We start from the raw sequence: 22,098 nt of genomic DNA on the forward strand, positions 1-22,098 counted from the left end.
TGTGTAAGTAAGTGAGTGAGTGTGTAAGTGAGTGAGTGTGTAAGTGAGTGTGTAAGTGATGAGTGTGTAAAGTGAGTGTGTGTGTGTGCTTTGTCTTTGCCAGAGTCGAGGTGCTAAGAGATCTGGGGGTGCTGCGTCGCTCGGGAAGAGGCGATGGAGGAGGTGGACGCGGTGGTGGAGGTGGACAAGGAGGTGGAGGTGGACAAGGTGGTGGAGGTGGTGGACAAGGCGGTGGTGGACGCGGTGGTGGAGGTGGACAAGGTGGTGGAGGAGGTGGTGGAGGTGGACGAGGTGGTGGACGAGGTGGTGCAGGATGTGGTGGTGGACGAGGTGGTGGACAAGGATGAGGTGGTGGACGAGGCGTTGGTGGTGGATGTGGTGCGAGCCGATCCCTGGTGGTTGATGCTGGACTCCGATTGGGGGGCCAGCGATGGGGGTGGTGGAGGAGGGGGCGGGGCTGGAGGCGCTGTAGCCCCGCCCCCAGCGTGTCCTGCGGCCCCGCCCCCGGCGTGTGCTGTGGCCCCGCCCACGGCGTGTGCTGTGGCCCCGCCCCCGGCGAGTGCTGCGGCCCCGCCCCCGGCGTGTGCTGCGGCCCCTCCCACTGCGTGTGCTAAGGCCCCGCCCCCGGCGTGTGCTGTGGCCCCGCCCCCGGCGTGTGCTCTGGCCCCGCCCCCAGGGTATGCTGTGGCCCCGCCCCCGGCGTGTGCTGTGGCCCCGCCCCCGGCGTGTGCTGTAACCCCCGCCCCCGGCGTGTGCTGCGGCCCCGCCCCCCGCGTGTGCTGCGGCCCCGCCCCCGGGTGTGCTGTGGCCCCGCCCCGGCGTGTGCTGTGGCCCCGCCCACTCCGTGTGCTGTGGCCCCGCCCCCGGCGTGTGCTGTAAACCCCGCCCCCGGCGCGTGCTGTGGCCCCGCCCACTGCGCGTGCTGTGGCCCCGCCCCCGGGTGGGCGGTGGCCCCTATGGTGGAGCAGAGCGAGTTGGCTTGGCGACTTCTGTGTCGGAGGCACGGAGCCAACCTCGCGTTCACGCCAATGATGCACGCACAGGTACACACACTGTACACACACTGTACACACACTGTACGCACTGTACACTGTACACACTGTGCACACTGTACACACGCACTGCACACACACGGTACACTGTGCACACACTGTTCACTGTACACACTGTACACACACAGTGTACACACACAGTGCACACACACACTGTACACACACAGCGCACACACACCGCACACACACACTGTACACACTGTACATACAGTGTACATACACTGTACACACACTGTACACACACTGTACACACACACACAGTGTACACACACACAGTGTACACACACACAGTGTACACACACACACAGTGTACACACACACACAGTGTACACACACAGATACACACACACAGGTACACACACAGTGTACACACACACACAGTGTACACACACACACAGGTACACACACACAGTGTACACACACACACAGGTACACACACACAGTGTACACACACACAGTGTACACACACACACAGGTACACACACACAGTGTACACACACACACAGGTACACACACACACAGGTACACACACACACAGTGTACACACACACACAGTGTACACACACACACAGTGTACACACACAGTGTACACACACACACACAGGTACACACACACAGGTACACACACAGTGTACACACACACAGTGTACACACACACAGTGTACACACACACAGTGTACACACACACACACACAGTGTACACACACAGTGTACACACACACACACACATAGGTAACTCTCTCTCTCTGTAGATGTTTGTGAAGGATGCTCACTACAGGAGAGAACATTTACTCAGCCAGACTCACCCACTGGACCACCCTCTCATCGCCCAGGTGAGTGAGTGGGTGGGTGAGTGTGTGAGTGGGTGGGTGGGTGAGTGGGTGGGTGGGTGGGCGAGTGAGTGGGTGGGTGGGTGATTGAGTGAGTGGGTGGGTGGTTGAGTGAGTGAGTGGGTGAGTGAGTGAGTGGCTGAGTGGGTGAGTGCGTGGGTGAGTGCGTGGGTGAGTGGGTGGGTGAGTGGGTGAGTGAGTGAGTGGGTGGGTGAGTAAGTGAGTGGGTGGTTGAGTGAGTGAGTGGGTAAGTGAGTGAGTGAGTGGTTGAGTGAGTGTGTGAGTGAGTGGGTGAGTGGGAGGGTGAGTGAGTGGGTGAGTGGGTGGGTGGTTGAGTGAGTGAGTGGGTGAGTGAGTGAGTGGGTGGCTGAGTGAGTGGGTGAGTGAGTGAGTGAGTGGGCGAGTGGGTGGGTGAGTGGGTGGGTGAGTGAGTGAGTGGGCGAGTGGGTGGCTGAGTGGGTGATTGAGTGGGTGGTTGAGTGAGTGAGTGGGTGAGTGGCTGAGTGAGTGAGTGAGTGGCTGAGTGGGTGGGTGATTCTTTCCCTGTGTTTAACTCTCCCCAGTTCTGTGCGAACTCTCCTCACCACTTCGTCGCCGCCGGTCTCATCGCCCAGGAGCTCTGCGATGGCGTGGACCTCAACTTGGGGTGTCCACAGATGATAGCTCGTAGAGGTGGGTGGGTGAGTGGGTGGGTGGGTGGGTGAGTGGTTGAGTGAATGAGTGGGTGGGTGAGTGGGTGGGTGAGTGGGTGAGTGGGTGAGTGGGTGGGTGAGTGAGTGGGTGGGTGATTGGGTGGGTGGGTGGGTGAGTGAGTGAGTGGATGAGTGGGTAGGTGAATGAGTGGGTGAGTGAGTGGGTGAGTGCGTGGGTGCATGAGTGGGTGAGTGGATGAGTGGGTGGGTGAATGAGTGGGTGAGTGCGTGGGTGCTTGAGTGGGTGGGTGTGTGGGTGCATGAGTGGGTATGTATTTGTGCACGTATATTTCCGTGTATCTTGCCTGTAGACGTCACTGTTTGTGCGTCTGTGTTCACGCACTTCCGAGGGATTTGTCTCTCGCTCCGTGGGGTTTACGTCAAAAAAAAAATGTTGACAGGTCCCAAGCCACCGCAAGCCCCCGCGGTTTGCCAAGCGCCAATCCTGTCTCTCGCCCGCCACCTTTAAATTAGTTTTAATTTGTTTAAATAGCGATTCGGTGCCATTTCTCTTGATTTCATGATTTCATAGCGCGCCCGACCGCACCAACTCACGCGTTTCTGGTGGGGGGGGAGGGCAGACCGTACCAAGTCGCGCGCGTTCGGTGGGGGGAGGTGTGGACCATACCAAGTCACTCGCGTTTGGTGGGGGGAGGTGTGGACCATACCAAGTCACTCACGTTCGGTGGGGGGAGGTGTGGACCATACCAAGTCACTCGCGTTCAGTGGGGGAGGTGTGGACCGTACCAAGTCACTCGCGTTCGGTGGGGGAGGTGTGGACCATACCAAGTCACTCGCGTTCGGTGGGGGAGGTGTGGACCATACCAAGTCGCTCGCGTTCGGTGGGTGGGTGTGGACCATACCAAGTCACTCGCGTTCGGTGGGGGGAGGTGTGGACCATACCAAGTCGCTCGCGTTCGGTGGGGGGAGGTGTGGACCATACCAAGTCGCGCGCGTTCGGTGGGGGGAGGTGTGGACCATACCAAGTCGCGCACGTTCGGTGGGGGAGGTGTGGACCATACCAAGTCGCTCGCGTTCGGTGGGGGGGTTTGGACCATACCAAGTCGCTCGCGTTCGGTGGGGGGAGGTGTGGCCCATACCAAGTCGCTCGCATTCGGTGGGGGGAGGTGTGGCCCATACCAAGTCACTCGCGTTCGGTGGGGGAGGTGTGACCATTCCAAGTCACTCACGTTCGGTGGGGGGAGGTGTGGACCATACCAAGTCGCGCGCGTTTGGTGGGGGGAGGTGTGGACCGTACCAAGTCACTCACGTTCGGTGGGGGGAGGTGTGGGACCATACCAAGTCGCTCGCGTTCGGTGGGGGAGGTGTGGACCATACCAAGTCACTCGCGTTCGGTGGGGTGGGGGGGGGGGTGGACCATACCAAGTCACTCGCGTTCGGTGGGGGGGGTTTGGACCGTACCAAGTCGCGCGTGTTCGGTGGGGGGTTTGGGGGGAATTTTTTGTTTTGCGTTCAAATGTTTGAGATAACGTGACATCACCTCAGAATGCGCAACTTCAAATCGATGTAGAATAATAATAATAAAAAAATAATTTTCGATTTAAATCTTTTCGAGACCGCAGGGATTCGCATTCCTGGTTCTTTCGGCAAAACAAGTCAACCAACCCCGTAGATAGGCAAACAATAAAATAAATAAATATAAATATCAAACAAAAACCGCCACCTTTTTCCCCCCCCCCCCCCCCAAAAAAAATTGTCCCACGCCTGATGATGATGATGATTGCCTCTTGTGTCGCAGTCAAAACGTCGTGTGAGGACTTTGGCAACTTCACCGAAATTAACCAGGAACGCAGTGTCAGGAGTTGCTGCGGGCAAAACACTTCGACAGGATCGGGAGTGCAGCGACACGTTTGCTTTTTTTAAACTTTCGGAAACGGAAATATGTCCTTAGCCCTTTCGGTAAAGTCACGTTGAAGGGAAACAATAAAATAATAAAATTCACACACACACATATATATATGTGTGTGTGTGCGTGTGTGCGTGTGAAACAATGAAAATTCTCCACGACGTTTCGACCGTGACGCAAACGGCCATCATCAGGTGTGACAAACCAGCGGCACTTCCATCAAATGCTCCTTTTGATTCGAACTTCTTTCGAATGTTACCTTGCCGTTGGGTTTTTGTTTCCACACCTGATGACGACCGTTTGCGTTACGGTGGAAACGTTGTGAGAATGTTTTTGTTAAATTGTTTTTATATATATATTTTTTATAGAATTTTATTGTTTCCCTTCAACGTGGTGACTTTAGCGAAAGAGCTAAGGATATGGAAATATGTTTTCGGGCGGGGGGGGCGGGGGGGTCTAAAATTTGTCCGAAATCGACGTGACGTCATTTACGGACGGCGGCAAAGGCACGCGTTTGAGCTACGTTGTTCAGGGCGCGATGTCTCCCCACACCCCGATACATACAGTTACTACGATAGAGTCCGCACGTACGAATATTAGAGTGCTTAGGTTGTGTTGTTGTTGCGTGGGGAAGGGGGGGGGGCGGATGGTGGGGTGGGGGGTGGTGGTGGTGGTGGTAGTGGCCTCGGTCGGCTGGGCAATCTAGGCGAGGCCGGGTGCTCTGCACGGGACTAGGCCTCACCACGGCACTCTGTCAGGTGAGGACTTTGTGCTGTAGAGTCGGCGTGGACGGCTGTAGTGATAGCAGGTACCACCACGGTCAGTATGTACTGCTGTAGTGATAGCAGGTACCACCACAGTCAGTATACACTGCTGTAGTGATAGCAGGTACCACCACAGTCGGCGTGGACGGCTGTAGTGATAGCAGGTGCCACCACAGTCAGTATGTACTGCTGTAGTGATAGCAGGTACCACCACAGTATACACTGTTGTAGTGATAGCAGGTACCACCACAGTCAGCGTGTACTACTGTAGTGATAGCAGGTACCAGCACAGTCAGTATGCACTGTTGTAGTGATAGCAGGTACCACCACAGTCGGTATACACTGCTGTAGTGATAGGTACCACCACAGTCGGCGTGGACGGCTGTAGTGAAAGCAGGTACCACCACAGTCAGTATGCACTGTTGTAGTGATAGCAGGTACCACCACAGTCAGTATACACTGTTGTAGTGATAGCAGGTACCACCACAGTCAGTATACACTGCTGTAGTGATAGCAGGTACCACCACAGTCAGCATGTACTACTGTAGTGATAGCAGGTACCACCACAGTCAGTATGCACTGCTGTAGTGATAGCAGGTACCAGCACAGTCAGTATGCACTGCTGTAGTGATAGCAGGTACCACCACAGTCAGTATACACTGTTGTAGTGATAGCAGGTACCACCACAGTCAGTATACACTACTGTAGTGATAGCAGGTACCACCACAGTCAGTATGTACTGCTGTAGTGATAGCAGGTACCACCACAGTCAGTATGTACTGTTGTAGTGATAGCAGGTTCCACCACGGTCGGTATGTACTGCTGTAGTGATAGCAGGTACCACCACAGTCAGTATACACTGCTGTAGTGATAGCAGGTACCACCACAGTCAGTATACACTGTTGTAGTGATAGCAGGTACCACCACAGTCAGTATGCACTCCTGTAGTGATAGCAGGTACCACCACAGGCGGTATGCACTGCTGTAGTGATAGCAGGTACCACCACAGTCAGTATGCACTGCTGTAGTGATAGCAGGTACCACCACAGTCGGTATGTACTGTTGTAGTGATAGCAGGTACCACCACAGTCAGTATACACTGCTGTAGTGATAGCAGGTGCCACCACAGTCAGTATACACTGTTGTAGTGATAGCAGGTACCACCACGGTCAGCGTGTACTACTGTAGTGATAGCAGGTACCACCACAGTCGGTATACACCGTTGTAGTGATAGCAGGTACCACCACAGTCAGCGTGTACGGCTGTAGTGATAGCAGGTACCACCACAGTCAGTGTGTACTACTGTAGTGATAGCAGGTACCAGCACAGTCAGTATACACTGCTGTAGTGATAGCAGGTACCACCACAGTCAGCGTGTACGGCTGTAGTGATAGCAGGTACCAGCACAGTCAGTATACACTGCTGTAGTCACAGCAGGTACCACCACAGTCGGTATACACTGTTGTAGTGATAGCAGGTACCACCACAGTCGGTATGTACTGCTGTAGTGATAGCAGGTACCACCACGGTCAGCGTGTACTGTTGTAGTGATAGCAGGTACCACCACAGTCAGTATACACTGTTGTAGTGATAGCAGGTACCACCACAGTCAGTATGCACTGCTGTAGTGATAGCAGGTACCACCACGGTCGGTATGCACTGTTGTAGTGATAGCAGGTACCACCACAGTCTGTATACACTGTTGTAGTGATAGCAGGTACCACCACAGTCAGTATACACTGTTGTAATGATAGCAGGTACCAGCACGGTCAGTATACACTACTGTAGTGATAGCAGGTACCACCACAGTCAGTATGCACTGCTGTAGTGATAGCAGGTACCACCACAGTCAGTATACACTGCTGTAGTGATAGCAGGTACCACCACAGTATACACTGCTGTAGTGATAGCAGTGCATACCATCGATGTGTGTGTGTGTAAGTCGGTGTGTGTGTGTGTAAGTCGATGTGTGTGTGTGTAAGTCGATGTGTGTGTGTGTGTGTAAGTCGATGTGTGTGTGTGTAAGTCAATGTGTGTGTGTGTAAGTCGATGTGTGTGTGTAAGTCGATGTGTATGTGTGTGTATAAGTCGATGTGTTTGTGTGTGTGTATAAGTCGATGTGTTTGTGTGTGTGTGTAAGTCGATGTGTGTGTGTGTAAGTCGATGTGTATGTGTGTGTGTAAGTCGGTGTGTGTGTGTGTAAGTTGATGTGTGTGTGTGTAAGTCGATGTGTGTGTGTAAGTCGATGTGTATGTGTGTGTGTGTAAGTTGATGTGTGTGTGTGTGTGTAAGTTGATGTGTGTGTGTAAGTTGATGTGTGTGTGTGTAAGTCGATGTGTATGTGTGTGTGTGTAAGTTGATGTGTGTGTGTGTAAGTTGATGTGTGTGTGCAAGTTGATGTGTGTGTAGGTCGATGTGTGTGTGTAAGTCGGTGTGTGTGTGTAAGTCGATGTGTATGTGTGTGTGTAAGTTGATGTGTGTGTGTAAGTCGATGTGTGTGTGTGTAAGTCAATGTGTGTATGTGTGTAAGTCGATGTGTGTGTATGTAAGTCGATGTGTGTGTGTGTGTGTGTGTAAGTCGATGTGTGTGTGTGTAAGTCGGTGTGTGTGTGTAAGTAGATGTGTGTGTAAGTCAATGTGTGTGTGTGTGTGTAAGTCGATGTGTGTGTGTGTGTAAGTCGATGTGTGTGTGTGTGTAAGTCGATGTGTGTGTGTGTGTAAGTCGATGTGTGTATGTAAGTCAATGTGTGTGTGTGTAAGTCGATGTGTGTGTGTGTGTGTAAGTCGATGTGTGTATGTAAGTCAATGTGTGTGTGTAAGTCAATGTGTGTGTGTGTAAGTCGGTGTGTGTGTGTGTAAGTCGATGTGTGTGTCTGCCTTTTTCGCCCGGGCAACGCCGGCTACTTACCGCTAGGTATATATATATTTTGTATGTGTGTGTATGTGTGTGTATGTGTGTGTATGTATGTGTGTGTGTATGTAGTTGTGTGTATATATGTAGTTGTGTGTGTATGTAGTTGTGTGTGTATGTAGTTGTGTGTGTATGTAGTTGTGTGTGTATGTAGTTGTGTGTGTATGTAGTTGTGTGTATGTGTGTGTATATATGTATATATGTAGATGTGTGTGTATGTAGTTGAGTGTAATGACGATGTCACGCCCATGTCTGAACCCCCAGGTCACTACGGGGCATATCTACAGGACGATTGGGAACTCATTCACAGCATGGGTGAGTGGGTGAGTGGGTGGGTGGGTGAGTGGGTGGGTGGGTGAGTGGGTGGGTGGGTGAGTGAGTGGGTGGGTGGGTGGGTGAGTGGGTGGGTGGGTGGGTGAGTGGGTGAGTGGGTGGGTGGGTGGGTGAGTGGGTGAGTGGGTGGGTGGGTGGGTGGATGAGTGAGTGGGTGGGTGAGTGAGTGAGTGGGTGGGTGAGTGGGTGAGTGGGTGGGTGGGTGAGTGGGTGAGTGGGTGGGTGGGTGTGTGGGTGAGTGGGTGAGTGAGTGGGTGGGTGGGTGTGTGGGTGGGTGGGTGGGTGAGTGGGTGAGTGAGTGGGTGAGTGGGTGAGTGGGTGAGTGAGTGGGTGAGTGAGTGGGTGGGTGAGTGAGTGGGTGGGTGAGTGGGTGAGTGAGTGGGTGGGTGAGTGGGTGAGTGAGTGGGTGGGTGGGTGAGTGGGTGAGTGAGTGGGTGAGTGGGTGGGTGAGTGAGTGGGTGAGTGGGTGGGTGAGTGGGTGAGTGGGTGGGTGAGTGAGTGAGTGAGTGGGTGGGTGAGTGGGTGGGTGGGTGAGTGAGTGAGTGGGTGGGTGAGTGGGTGAGTGAGTGAGTGAGTGGGTAAGTGGATGGGTGAGTGGGTGAGTGTTGAGTGGGTGAGTGAGTGAGTGGGTGAGTGGGTGGGTGGGTGAGTGAGTGGGTGGGTGGGTGAGTGAGTGGGTGGATGAGTGAGTGGGTGGGTGAGTGAGTGAGTGGGTGGGTGAGTGGGTGAGTGAGTGAGTGAGTGGGTAAGTGGATGGGTGAGTGGGTGAGTGTTGAGTGGGTGAGTGAGTGAGTGGGTGAGTGGGTAAGTGAGTGAGTGGCTGGGTGAGTGAGTGTGTGAGTAGGTAAGTGGGTGAGTAAGTGGGTTAGTGAGTGGGTGAGTGAGTGATTGAGTGGGTGGATGAGTGGGTGAGTGGGTGGGTGGGTGAGTGGGTGGGTGGGTAAGTGGGTGAGTGAGTGGGTAAGTCAGTGAGTGGGTGAGTGGGTGAGTGGGTGGGTGGGTGGGTGAGGGAGTGGGTGGGTGAGTGGGTGGGTGGGTGGGTGAGGGAGTGGGTGGGTGGGTGGGTGAGGGAGTGGGTGGGTGGGTGAGTGAGTGGGTGGGTGGGTGGGTGAGTGAGTGTGATTGGTTGGGTGGGTGGGTGAGTGAGTGGGTGGGTGGGTGAATGAGTGGGTGGTGTCTCTCTCCCCGTGTCTCTCTCCCCGTGTCTCTCTCCCCGTGTCGCTCTCTCCCCGTGTCTCTCCCCGTGTCTCTCTCTCCCCGTGTCTCTCTCTCCGTGTCTCTCTCCCCGTGTCTCTCTCCCCGTCTCTCTCCCCGTGTCTCTCTCTCCCCGTGTCTCTCTCTCCCCTTGTCTCTCTCCCCTTGCCTCTCTCGCCGTGTCTCTCTCCCCCCGTGTCTCCCCCCGTGTCTCTCCCCCCCGTGTCTCTCTCCCCGTCTCTCTCCCCGTGTCTCTCTCTCCCCGTGTCTCTCTCTCCCCTTGTCTCTCTCCCCTTGTCTCTCTCGCCGTGTCTCTCTCCCCCCGTGTCTCCCCCCGTGTCTCTCCCCCCCGTGTCTCTCCCCCCCGTGTCTTTCTCTCCCCGTGTCTCTCTCTCTCTCCCCGTGTCTCTCTCTCTCCCCGTGTCTCTCTCTCCCCGTGTCTCTCTCTCCCCGTGTCTCTCTCTCCCCGTGTCTCTCTCTCCCCGTGTCTCTCTCCCCCGTGTCTCTCTCTGTCTCTCTCTCTCTCCGTGTCTCTCCCCGTGTCTCTCCCTCCCCGTGTCTCTCTCTCCCCGTGTCTCTCTCTCTCCCCGTGTCTCTCTCTCTCCCCATGTCTCTCTCTCCCCGTGTCTCTCCCTCTCCCCGTGTCTCTCTCTCCCCGTGTCTCTCTCTCCCCGTGTCTCTCTCTCCCCCCGTGTCTCTCTCCCCGTGTCTCTCCCCGTGTCTCTCTCTCCCCGTGTCTCTCTCTCCCCGTGTCTCTCTCTCCCCGTGTCTCTCTCTCCCCGTGTCTCTCTCTCTCCCCGTTTCTCTCTCCCCGTGTCTCTCTCCCCGTGTCTCTCTCTCCCCGCGTGTCTCTCTCTCCCCGTGTCTCTCTCTCTCCCCGTGTCTCTCTCTCTCCCCGTGTCTCTCTCTCCCCGTGTCTCTCTCTCCCCCCGTGTCTCTCTCTCCCCGTGTCTCTCCCCGTGTCTCTCTCTCCCGGTGTCTCTCTCTCCCGGTGTCTCTCTCTCTCCCCGTGTCTCTCTGTCTCCCCGTGTCTCTCTCTCTCCACGTGTCTCTCTCTCTCCCCGTGTCTCTCTCTCCCCGTGTCTCTCTCTCTCCCCGTGTCTCTCTCTCTCCCCGTGTCTCTCTCTCCCCGTGTCTCTCTCTCCCCGTGTCTCTCTCTCCCCGTGTCTCTCTCCCCGTGTCTCTCTCCCCGTGTCTCTCTCTCCCCGCGTGTCTCTCTCTCCCCGTGTCTCTCTCTCTCCCCGTGTCTCTCTCTCTCCCCGTGTCTCTCTCTCCCCCCGTGTCTCTCTCTCCCCGTGTCTCTCTCTCTCCGTGTCTCTCTCTCCCCGTGTCTCTCCCCGTGTCTCTCTCTCCCCGTGTCTCTCTCTCTCTCCGTGTCTCTCTCCCCGTGTCTCTCTCTCTCCCCGTGTCTCTCTCTCTCCCCGTGTCTCTCTCTCTCCCGGTGTCTCTCTCTCCCCGTGTCTCTTTCTCCCCGTGTCTCTCTCTCCCCGTGTCTCTCTCTCCCCGTGTCTCTCTCCCCGTGTCTCCCCGTGTCTCTCTCCCCGTGTCTCTCTCCCCGTGTCTCTCTCTCTCCGTGTCTCTCTCTCCCCGTGTCTCTCTCCCCGTGTCTCTCTCTCCCCGTGTCTCTCTCTCCCCGTGTCTCTCTCTCCCCGTGTCTCTCTCTCCCCGTGTCTCTCTCTCCCCGTGTCTCCCTCTCCCCGTGTCTCTCTCTCCCCGTGTCTCTCTCTCTCCCCGTGTCTCTCCCCGTGTCTCTCTCTCCCCGTGTCTCTCTCTCCCCGTGTCTCTCTCTCCCCGTGTCTCTCTCCCCGTGTCTCCCCGTGTCTCTCTCTCTCCCCGTGTCTCTCTCTCTCCCCGTGTCTCTCTCCCCGTGTCTCTCTCTCCCCGTGTCTCTCTCTCCCCGTGTCTCTCTCTCCCCGTGTCTCTCTCTCCCCGTGTCTCCCCGTGTCTCTCTCTCCCCGTGTCTCTCTCTCCCCGTGTCTCCCCGTGTCTCTCTCTCCCCGTGTCTCTCTCTCCCCGTGTCTCTCTCTCTCCCCGTGTCTCTCCCCGTGTCTCTCTCTCCCCGTGTCTCTCTCTCCCCGCGTGTCTCTCTCTCCCCGTGTCTCTCTCTCTCCCCGTGTCTCTCTCTCTCCCCGTGTCTCTCTCTCCCCCCGTGTCTCTCTCTCCCCGTGTCTCTCTCTCTCCGTGTCTCTCTCTCCCCGTGTCTCTCCCCGTGTCTCTCTCTCCCGGTGTCTCTCTCTCCCGGTGTCTCTCTCTCTCCCCGTGTCTCTCTGTCTCCCCGTGTCTCTCTCTCTCTCCCCGTGTCTCTCTCTCTCCCCGTGTCTCTCTCTCTCCCCGTGTCTCTCTCTCTCCCCGTGTCTCTCTCTCTCCCCGTGTCTCTCTCTCTCCCTGTGTCTCTCTCTCCCCGTGTCTCCCCGTGTCTCTCTCTCCCCATGTCTCTCTCCCCGTGTCTCTCTCTCCCCGTGTCTCTCTCTCCCCGTGTCTCTCTCTCCCCGTGTCTCTCTCTCTCCCCGTGTCTCTCTCCCCGTGTCTCTCTCTCCCCGTGTCTCCCCGTGTCTCTCTCTCCCCATGTCTCTCTCCCCGTGTCTCCCCGTGTCTCTCTCCCCGTGTCTCTCTCCCCGTGTCTCTCTCTCCCCGTGTCTCCCCGTGTCTCTCTCTCTCCCCGTGTCTCTCTCCCCGTGTCTCTCTCCCCCCGTGTCTCTCTCTGTCTCTCTCTCTCCGTGTCTCTCTCCCCGTGTCTCTCTCTCCCCGTGTCTCTTTCCCCGTGTCTCTTTCCCCGTGTCTCTCTCTCTCCCCGTGTCTCTCTCTCTCCCTGTGTCTCTCTCCCCATGTCTCTCTCTCTCTCCGTGTCTCTCTCCCCGTGTCTCTCTCTCTCCCCGTGTCTCTCTCTCTCCCCGTGTCTCTCTCTCTCCCGGTGTCTCTCTCTCCCCGTGTCTCTTTCTCCCCGTGTCTCTCTCTCCCCGTGTCTCTCTCTCCCCGTGTCTCTCTCTCCCCGTGTCTCTCTCTCCCCGTGTCTCTCTCCCCGTGTCTCCCCGTGTCTCTCTCCCCGTGTCTCTCTCCCCGTGTCTCTCTCTCTCCGTGTCTCTCTCTCCCCGTGTCTCTCTCCCCGTGTCTCTCTCTCCCCGTGTCTCTCTCTCCCCGTGTCTCTCTCTCCCCGTGTCTCTCTCTCCCCGTGTCTCTCTCTCCCCGTGTCTCCCTCTCCCCGTGTCTCTCTCTCCCCGTGTCTCTCTCTCTCCCCGTGTCTCTCCCCGTGTCTCTCTCTCCCCGTGTCTCTCTCTCCCCGTGTCTCTCTCTCCCCGTGTCTCTCTCCCCGTGTCTCCCCGTGTCTCTCTCTCTCCCCGTGTCTCTCTCTCTCCCCGTGTCTCTCTCCCCGTGTCTCTCTCTCCCCGTGTCTCTCTCTCCCCGTGTCTCTCTCTCCCCGTGTCTCTCTCTCCCCGTGTCTCCCCGTGTCTCTCTCTCCCCGTGTCTCTCTCTCCCCGTGTCTCCCCGTGTCTCTCTCTCCCCGTGTCTCTCTCTCCCCGTGTCTCTCTCTCTCCCCGTGTCTCTCCCCGTGTCTCTCTCTCCCCGTGTCTCTCTCTCTCCCCGTGTCTCTCTCTCCCCGTGTCTCTCTCTCCCCGTGTCTCTCTCTCCCCGTGTCTCTCTCCCCGTGTCTCTCTCTCTCCGTGTCTCTCTCCCCGTGTCTCTCTCTCTCCGTGTCTCTCTCTCCCCGTGTCTCTCTCTCTCCCCGTGTCTCTCTCTCTCCCCGTGTCTCTCTCTCCCCGTGTCTCTCTCTCCCCGTGTCTCTCTCTCCCCGTGTCTCTCTCTCCCCGTGTCTCTCTCCCCGTGTCTCTCTCTCCCCGTGTCTCTCTCTCTCCCCGTGTCTCTCTCTCCCCGTGTCTCTCTCTCCCCGTGTCTCTCTCCCCGTGTCTCTCTCTCTCCGTGTCTCTCTCCCCGTGTCTCTCTCTCTCCGTGTCTCTCTCTCCCCGTGTCTCTCTCTCTCCCCGTGTCTCTCTCTCTCCCCGTGTCTCTCTCTCCCCGTGTCTCTCTCTCCCCGTGTCTCTCTCTCCCCGTGTCTCTCTCTCCCCGTGTCTCTCTCCCCCTGTCTCTCTCTCCCCGTGTCTCTCTCTCCCCGTGTCTCTCTCTCCCCGTGTCTCTCTCTCTCCCCGTGTCTCTCTCTCCCCGTGTCTCTCTCCCCGTGTCTCTCTCTCCCGGTGTCTCTCTCTCCCGGTGTCTCTCTCTCTCCCCGTGTCTCTCTGTCTCCCCGTGTCTCTCTCTCTCTCCCCGTGTCTCTCTCTCTCCCCGTGTCTCTCTCTCCCCGTGTCTCTCTCTCTCCCCGTGTCTCTCTCTCTCCCCGTGTCTCTCTCTCTCCCCGTGTCTCTCTCCCCGTGTCTCCGTGTTCCAGTGGTGGCTGCTGTCAGCAGTCTCCGCGTCCCTGTGTCCTGCAAGCTGCGAATCTTCCCGGACCAGCGACGCACCGTCGCTTACGCTCGCATGCTCGAGAGCGCTGGGTGTCGGGTACCACGCTCACCACCACGCTCACCACCACTCACCACCACCCTCACCACCACGCTCACCACCACCACGCTCACCGCCACGCTCACCGCCACCACCACGCTCACCACCACCACGCTCACCGCCACGCTCACCCACGCACCCACCCACTCATCCACCCACTCACTCACCCACTCACTCACTCACTCACCCACTCACTCACTCACCCATTCACTCACCCACCCACTCACTCACCCACTCACTCACTCACTCACCCACTCACTCACTCACCCATTCACTCACCCACCCACTCACTCACCCACTCACCCACTCACTCACCCACCCACTCACCCACCCACTCATCCACCCACCCACTCACTCACCCACTCACCCACTCACTCACTCACTCTCTTACCCACTCACTCACTCTCTTACCCACTCACTCACTCACTCACCCACCCACTCACTCACCCACCCACCCACTCACTCACACACTCACTCACCCACCCACTCACTCACTCTCTCACCCACTCACTCACTCACTCACCCACTCCACTCACTCACTCACCCACTCACTCACTCACCGCTCACCACCCACTCACTCACCACCCACCCCCCCACTCACTCACCCACTCACTCACCACCCACCCACTCACTCACTCACCCACCCACTCACTCACCCACTCACCCACCCACCCACTCACTCACCCACTCACTCACCACTCACCCACTCACCACCCACTCACCACCCACTCACCACCCCCTCACCACCCACTCACTCACTCACTCACCCACTCACTCACTCACCCACTCACTCACCCACTCATTCACTCACCTCTCACCCACTCACTCACTCACCCACTCACTCACCCACCCACTCACTCACCACCCACTCACCCACTCACCCACCCACCCACTCACTCACTCACTCACTCACACACTCACTCACCCACCCACTCACTCACTCACTCACCCACTCACTCACTCACCCACTCACTCACTCACCCACTCACCCACCCACTCACTCAACTCACCCACTCACTCACTCACCCACCCACTCACCCACTCACTCACCCACTCACTCACCCACTCACCCACCCACTCACCCACTCACCCACCCACTCACTCACTCACTCACCCACTCACTCACCCACTCACTCACCCACTCACCCACCCACTCACCCACTCACTCACCCACTCACCCACCCACTCACCCACTCACTCACTCTCTCACCCACTCACCCATCCACTCACCACCCACCCACTCACCACTCACCCACTCTCTCACCCACTCACCCACTCACCCACCCACTCATCCACCCACCCACTCACTCACTCACTCACCCACTCACTCACCCACTCACTCACTCACCCACCCACTCACCCACCCACTCATCCACCCATCCACTCACTCACTCACCCATTCACTCACCCACCCACTCACTCACCCACTCACCCACTCACTCACTCACCCACTCACTCACTCACCACCCACTCACTCACCACCCACCCCCCCACTCACTCACCCACTCACTCACTCACTCACCCCCTCACCCACTCTCTCACCCACTCACTCACCCACCCACTCACTCACCCACTCACCCACCCACTCACTCACTCACCTACTCACTCACTCACCCACCCACTCACCCACTCACTCACCCACTCACTCACTCACCCACCCACTCACCCACTCACTCACCCACTCATTCACTCACTCACTCACCCACCCACTCACTCACTCACCCACTCACCCACCCACTCACTCACTCACTCACCCACTCACTCACTCACCCACCCACTCACCCACTCACTCACCCACTCACTCACCCACTCACCCACCCACTCACCCACTCACCCACCCACTCACTCACTCACTCACCCACTCACTCACCCACTCACTCACCCACTCACCCACCCACTCACCCACTCACTCACCCACTCACCCACCCACTCACCCACTCACTCACTCTCTCACCCACTCACCCATCCACTCACCACCCACCCACTCACCACTCACCCACTCTCTCACCCACTCACCCACTCACCCACCCACTCATCCACCCACCCACTCACTCACTCACTCACCCACTCACTCACCCACTCACTCACTCACCCACCCACTCACCCACCCACTCATCCACCCATCCACTCACTCACTCACCCATTCACTCACCCACCCACTCACTCACCCACTCACCCACTCACTCACTCACCCACTCACTCACTCACCCACCCACTCACCCACTCACTCACCCACTCACTCACCCACTCACCCACCCACTCACCCACTCACTCACTCACTCACCCACTCACCCACTCACCCACCCACTCACCCACTCACCCACCCACCCACTCACTCACCCACCCACCCACTCACTCACCCACTCACTCACCCACTCACCCACTCACTCACCCACCCACTCACCCACTCACTCACCCACCCACTCACTCACTCACCCACTCACCACCCACTCACCCACTCACCACTCACCACTCACCACCCACTCACCACCCCCCTCTCTCCCACCAGATGCTCACCACTCACCACCCACTCACCACCCACTCACCACCCCCTCACCACCCACTCACCACTCACCACCCCCTCACCACTCACCACTCACCACCCCCTCACTACTCACCACTCACCACCCCCTCACCACTCACCACTCACCCCCCCCCCTCCCCCACCAGATGCTCACCGTCCACGGCCGAACTCGTGAGCAACTTGGTCACCTGACCGGCTTGGCAGACTGGGACCAGATCCGTGCAGTGAGGTGACCCCTGCGTGCACCTAGCCTGGCACGGCACGCTGTGTAGTGTGTAGTGTAGTGTATTGTATAGTGTGTAGTGTAGTGTATTGTATAGTGTGTAGAGTGTAGCGTGTAGTAGTGTAGTGTGTTGTGTATAGTGTAGTAGTGTATAGTGTAGTGTATAGTAGTGTAGTGTAGTGTGTAGTAGTGTAGTGTAATGTGTTGTGTAGCGTGTAGTAGTGTAGTGTATAGTGTAGTGTATAGTGTAGTGGGTAGTGTAGTGTGTAGTAGTGTAGTGTATAGTGTAGTAGTGTAGTGTATAGTAGTGTATAGTGTAGTGGGTAGTGTAGTGGGTAGTGTAGTGTGTATTATAGTGTAGTGGGTAGTAGTGTAGTGTAGTGTGTAGTGTAGTGTATAGTAGTGTAGTGTATAGTGTATAGTAGTGTAGTGTATAGTGTAGTGTATAGTGTAGTGTATAGTGTAGTGTATAGTAGTGTAGTGTATAGTGTAGTGTATAGTAGTGTAGTGTATAGTAGTGTAATGTATAGTGTAATGTGTAGTGTATAGTGTAGTGTATAGTAGTGTAGCATGTAGTAGTGTAGTATAGTGTGTAGTGTATTGTATTGTATAGTGTGTAGAGTGTAGCGTGTAGTAGTGTAGTGGAATGTGTTGTGTAGCGTGTAGTAGTGTAGTGTATAGTGTAGTGGGTAGTGTAGTGTGTAGTAGTGTAGTGTATAGTGTAGTAGTGTAGTGTATAGTAGTGTATAGTGTAGTGGGTAGTGTAGTGTGTATTATAGTGTAATGGGTAGTAGTGTAGCGTGGAGTAGTGTAGTGTGTAGAGTGTAGCGTGTAGTAGTGTAGTGTGTTGTGTATAGTGTAGTAGTGTATAGTGTAGTGTATAGTGTAGTGAATAGTGTAGTGTATAGTGTAGTGTATAGTAGTGTATAGTGTATAGTGTTGTGTATAGTGTAGTGTATAGTAGTGGTGTATAGTAGTGTAGTGTATAGTGTAGTGTATAGTAGTGTAGTGTATAGTAGTGTAGTGTATAGTGTAGTGTATAGTAGTGTAGTGTATAGTAGTGTAGTGTATAGTGTAGTGTATAGTGTAGTGGGTAGTGTAGTGTGTATTATAGTGTAGTGGGTAGTAGTGTAGTAGTGTGTAGTGTAGTGTGTAGTGTAGTGTGTAGTGTAGTGTGTAATAGTGTAGTGTGTGGTGTAGTGTGTAGTGTAGTGTATTATAGTGTAGTGTGTAGTAGTGTAGTGTGTGGTGTAGTGTGTAGTGTAGTGTGTAGTGTAGTGGGTAGTTTAGCTAACAGCACTTGCCCCTACATCCCTGCTAGAGGCTACCTGGGGGAGCTTTGTCTGTGTGTGTAAGGATCCCCGGTGCCGGCCAATGGGAACGCTCCGTGTCTGCGTACGCCAGTCCTGATTGGCCGTGAGGATCCCCGTGCCGGCCAATGGGAACGCTCCGTGTCTGCGTGCGTGAGCACGGATTGGCCGTGAGGATCCCGGTGCTGGCCAATGGGAACGCTCCGTGTCTGCGTACGCCAGTCCTAATTGGCCGTGAGGATCCCCGTGCCGGCCAATGGGAACGCTCCGTGTCTGCGTACGCGAGTCCTGATTGGCCGTGAGGATCCCCGGTGCCGGCCAATGGGAACGCTCCGTGTCTGCGTACGCGAGTCCTGATTGGCCGTGAGGATCCCAGTGCTGGCCAATGGGAACGCTCCGTGTCTGCGTACGCGAGTCCTGATTGGCCGTGAGGATCCCCGGTGCCGGCCAATGGGAACGCTCCGTGTCTGCGTGCGTGAGCACAGATTGGCTGTGAGGATCCCGGTGCTGGCCAATGGGAACGCTCCGTGTCTGCGTGCGTGAGCACAGATTGGCCGTGAGGATCCCGGTGCTGGCCAATGGGAACGCTCCGTGTCTGCGTGCGTGACCACAGATTGGCCGTGAGGATCCCGGTGCCGGCCAATGGGAACGCTCCGTGTCTGCGTACGTGAGCACAGATTGGCCGTGAGGATCCCGGTGCCGGCCAATGGGAACGCTCCGTGTCTGCGTGCGTGACCACAGATTGGCCGTGAGGATCCCGGTGCTGGCCAATGGGAACGTTTCCTCCCTCGGCGACGCCCAGCGGCTGGCCGAGTACACGGGGGCACGCGGAGTGATGAGTGCAGGTCTCTCGCTCGCAACTCGCTCGCAACTCGCTCGCAACTCGCACGCAACTCGCTCGTGCAACTCGCTCGCAACTCGCTCGTGCAACTCGCTCGCAACTCGCTCGCAACTCGCTCGTGCAACTCGCTCGCAACTCGCACGTGCAACTCGCTCGCAACTCGCTCGCAACTCGCTCGCAACTCACTCGCAACTCGCTCGCAACTCACTCGCAACTCGCTCGCAACTGGCACGCAACTCGCACGCAACTCGCACGCAACTCGCTCGCAACTCGCTCGCAACTCGCTCGCAACTCGCTCGCAACTCGCTCGCAACTGGCACGCAACTCGCACGCAACTCGCACGCAACTCACTCGCAACTCGCTCGCAACTCGCACGCAACTCGCTCGCAACTCGCTCGCAACTCGCTCGCAACTCGCACGCAACTCGCTCGCAACTCGCTCGCAACTCGCTCGTACAACTCGCTCGCAACTCGCACGTGCAACTCGCACGCAACTCGCTCGCAACTCGCTCGCAACTCACTCGCAACTCGCTCGCAACTGGCACGCAACTCGCACGCAACTCGCACGCAACTCGCTCGCAACTCGCTCGCAACTCGCTCGCAACTCGCACGCAACTCGCTCGCAACTCACTCGCAACTCGCACGTGCAACTCGCTCGCAACTCGCTCACAACTCGCACGTGCAACTCGCTCGAAACTCACTCGCAACTCGCTCGCAACTCGCTCGCAACTCGCACGTGCAACTCGCACGCAACTCAAACGCAACTCATTGTTGACCCATTGTTCTAATGGCCCATTGTTGACAGACTGTTCTAATGACCCATTGTTGACCCATTGTTCTGTTGACCCATTGTTGACCCATTGTTCTATTGACCCATTGTTGACCCATTGTTCTAATGACCCATTGTTGACCCATTGTTCTAATGACCCATTGCTGACCCATTGTTCTAATGACCCTTTGTTGACCCATTGTTCTAATGACCCATTGTTGACCCATTGTTCTATTGACCCATTGTTGACCCATTGTTCTATTGACCCATTGTTGACCCATTGTTCTATTGACCCATTGTTGACCCATTGCTCTAATGATCCATTGTTGACCCATTGTTCTAATGACCCATTGTTGACCCATTGTTCTATTGACCCATTGTTGACCCATTGTTCTATTGACCCATTGTTGACCCATTGTTACATTGACCCATTGTTGACCCATTGTTACATTGACCCATTGTTGACCCATTGTTCTATTGACCCATTGTTGACCCATTGTTCTATTGACCCATTGTTGACCCATTGTTACATTGACCCATTGTTGACAGATTGTTTAGTTGACCCATGGATATGTTGATGCATTGTTGACCCATTGTTCTATTGACCCATTGTTCTACTGATCAATTGTTTTATTTACCCATTGTTGCATGTCCCATTGTTGACTCATTGTTATATCGACCCATTGTTCTATTGACCCATTGTTCTATCGTCCCATTGTTGGCCTATTGTTACATTGACCCATTTGTTGACCCATTGTTCTATTGACCCATTGTTCTATCGACCCATTGTTGACATATTGTTACATTGACCGATTGTTGACCTATTGTTCTAATGACCCATTGTTGGCCCATTGTTCTATTGACCCATTGTTCTATGGACCCATTGTTGACCTATTGTTACATTGACCCATTGTTGACCCATTGTTCTAATGACCCATTGTTGACAGATTGTTCTAATGACCCATTGTTGACAGATTGTTCTAATGACCCATTGTTGACCCATTGTTCTATTGACCCATTGTTGACCCGTTGTTATATTGACCCATTGTTGACCCATTGTTACATTGACCCATTGTTGACAGATTGTTTAGTTGACCCATGGATATGTTGATGCATTGTTGACCAATTGTTCTATTGACCCATTGTTCTACTGATAAATTGCTTTATTTACCCATTGTTGCGTGTCCCATTGTTGACTCATTGTTATATCGACCCATTGTTCTATTGACCCATTGTTCTATCGTCCCATTGTTGGCCTATTCTTAAATTGACCCATTGTTGACCCATTGTTCTATTGACCCATTGTTCTATCGACCCATTGTTGACATATTGTTACATTGACCGATTGTTGACCTATTGTTCTAAGGACCCATTGTTGACCCATTGTTCTATTGGCCCATTGTTCTATCGACCCATTGTTGACCTATTGTTACATTGACCCATTGTTGACCCATTGTTCTAATGACCCATTGTTGACCCATTGTTCTAATGACCCATTGTTGACCCATTGTTCTAATGACCCATTGTTGACCCATTGTTCTAATGACCCATTGTTGACCCATTGTTCTAATGACCCATTGTTGACCCATTGTTCTAATGACCCATTGTTGACCCATTGTTCTAATGACCCATTGTTGACCCATTGTTCTAATGACCCATTGTTGACCCATTGTTCTAATGACCTATTGCTCTAATGACCCATTGTTCTAATGACCCATTGTTGACCCATTGTTCTAATGACCTATTGTTCTAATGACCCATTGTTCTAATGACCCATTGTTGACCCATTGTTCTAATGACCCCCCCCCCCCTGCCCCCCAGAGGGGCTGCTCCACAACCCGTTTCTGTTTGAGGGGGGCAGCCCCCCTCCCGTGTGGGAGGCTGCTGCCGAGTTCCTCAGCCTGGAGGAGGAGCTACAGAACGATGGGCGGGGCCAGGGGCGGGGCCTGGGAGGAGGGGGCGGGGCCCACCGGGCGAGCCGAGTCAGGAGCCACCTCTACCGCCTGTGGCACCACGCGTGGGTGGGGGGAGGGGCTTGGGGGTGGTGAGGGGAGGGGCTTGGAGGGGGGGAAGGGGGAGGAGCCACCTCTACCGCCTGTGGCACCACGCGTGGGTGGGGGGGAGGGGCTTGGGGGAGGGGCTGGGGGAGGGGCTTGGGGGAAAGGGGGAGGAGCCACCTCTACCGCCTGTGGCACCACGCGTGGGTGGGGGGAGGGGCTTGGGGGGGGTGAGGGGAGGGGCTGGGGGAGGGGCTTGGAGAAAGGGGGAGGAGCCACCTCTACCGCCTGTGGCACCACG

At 55.7% G+C, this 22,098-nt stretch overlaps 1 protein-coding gene across 1 annotated transcript; it reads left to right on the forward strand.

The window, feature by feature from the left end:
- Positions 1-837: 837 nt before the first annotated feature.
- DUS1L (dihydrouridine synthase 1 like) lies at positions 838-21,821 on the forward strand (the record flags this gene model as incomplete). Its single annotated transcript, XM_076064437.1, has 8 exons — positions 838-1,043; positions 1,805-1,885; positions 2,446-2,554; positions 8,381-8,431; positions 14,022-14,134; positions 16,805-16,887; positions 18,933-19,036; positions 21,622-21,821. Coding segments are annotated over exons 1-8 (828 nt in total), but the record flags the coding sequence as incomplete, so codon positions are not given.
- Between the last annotated feature and the right edge of the window lie 277 nt (positions 21,822-22,098).

This window comes from Petromyzon marinus, unplaced genomic scaffold (assembly GCF_048934315.1).
Source record: "Petromyzon marinus isolate PM22_M1 ecotype Great Lakes invasive population unplaced genomic scaffold, UKy_Petmar_22M1.pri1.0 PM_Scaffold_449, whole genome shotgun sequence".
Taxonomy (NCBI): Eukaryota; Metazoa; Chordata; class Hyperoartia; order Petromyzontiformes; family Petromyzontidae; genus Petromyzon; species Petromyzon marinus.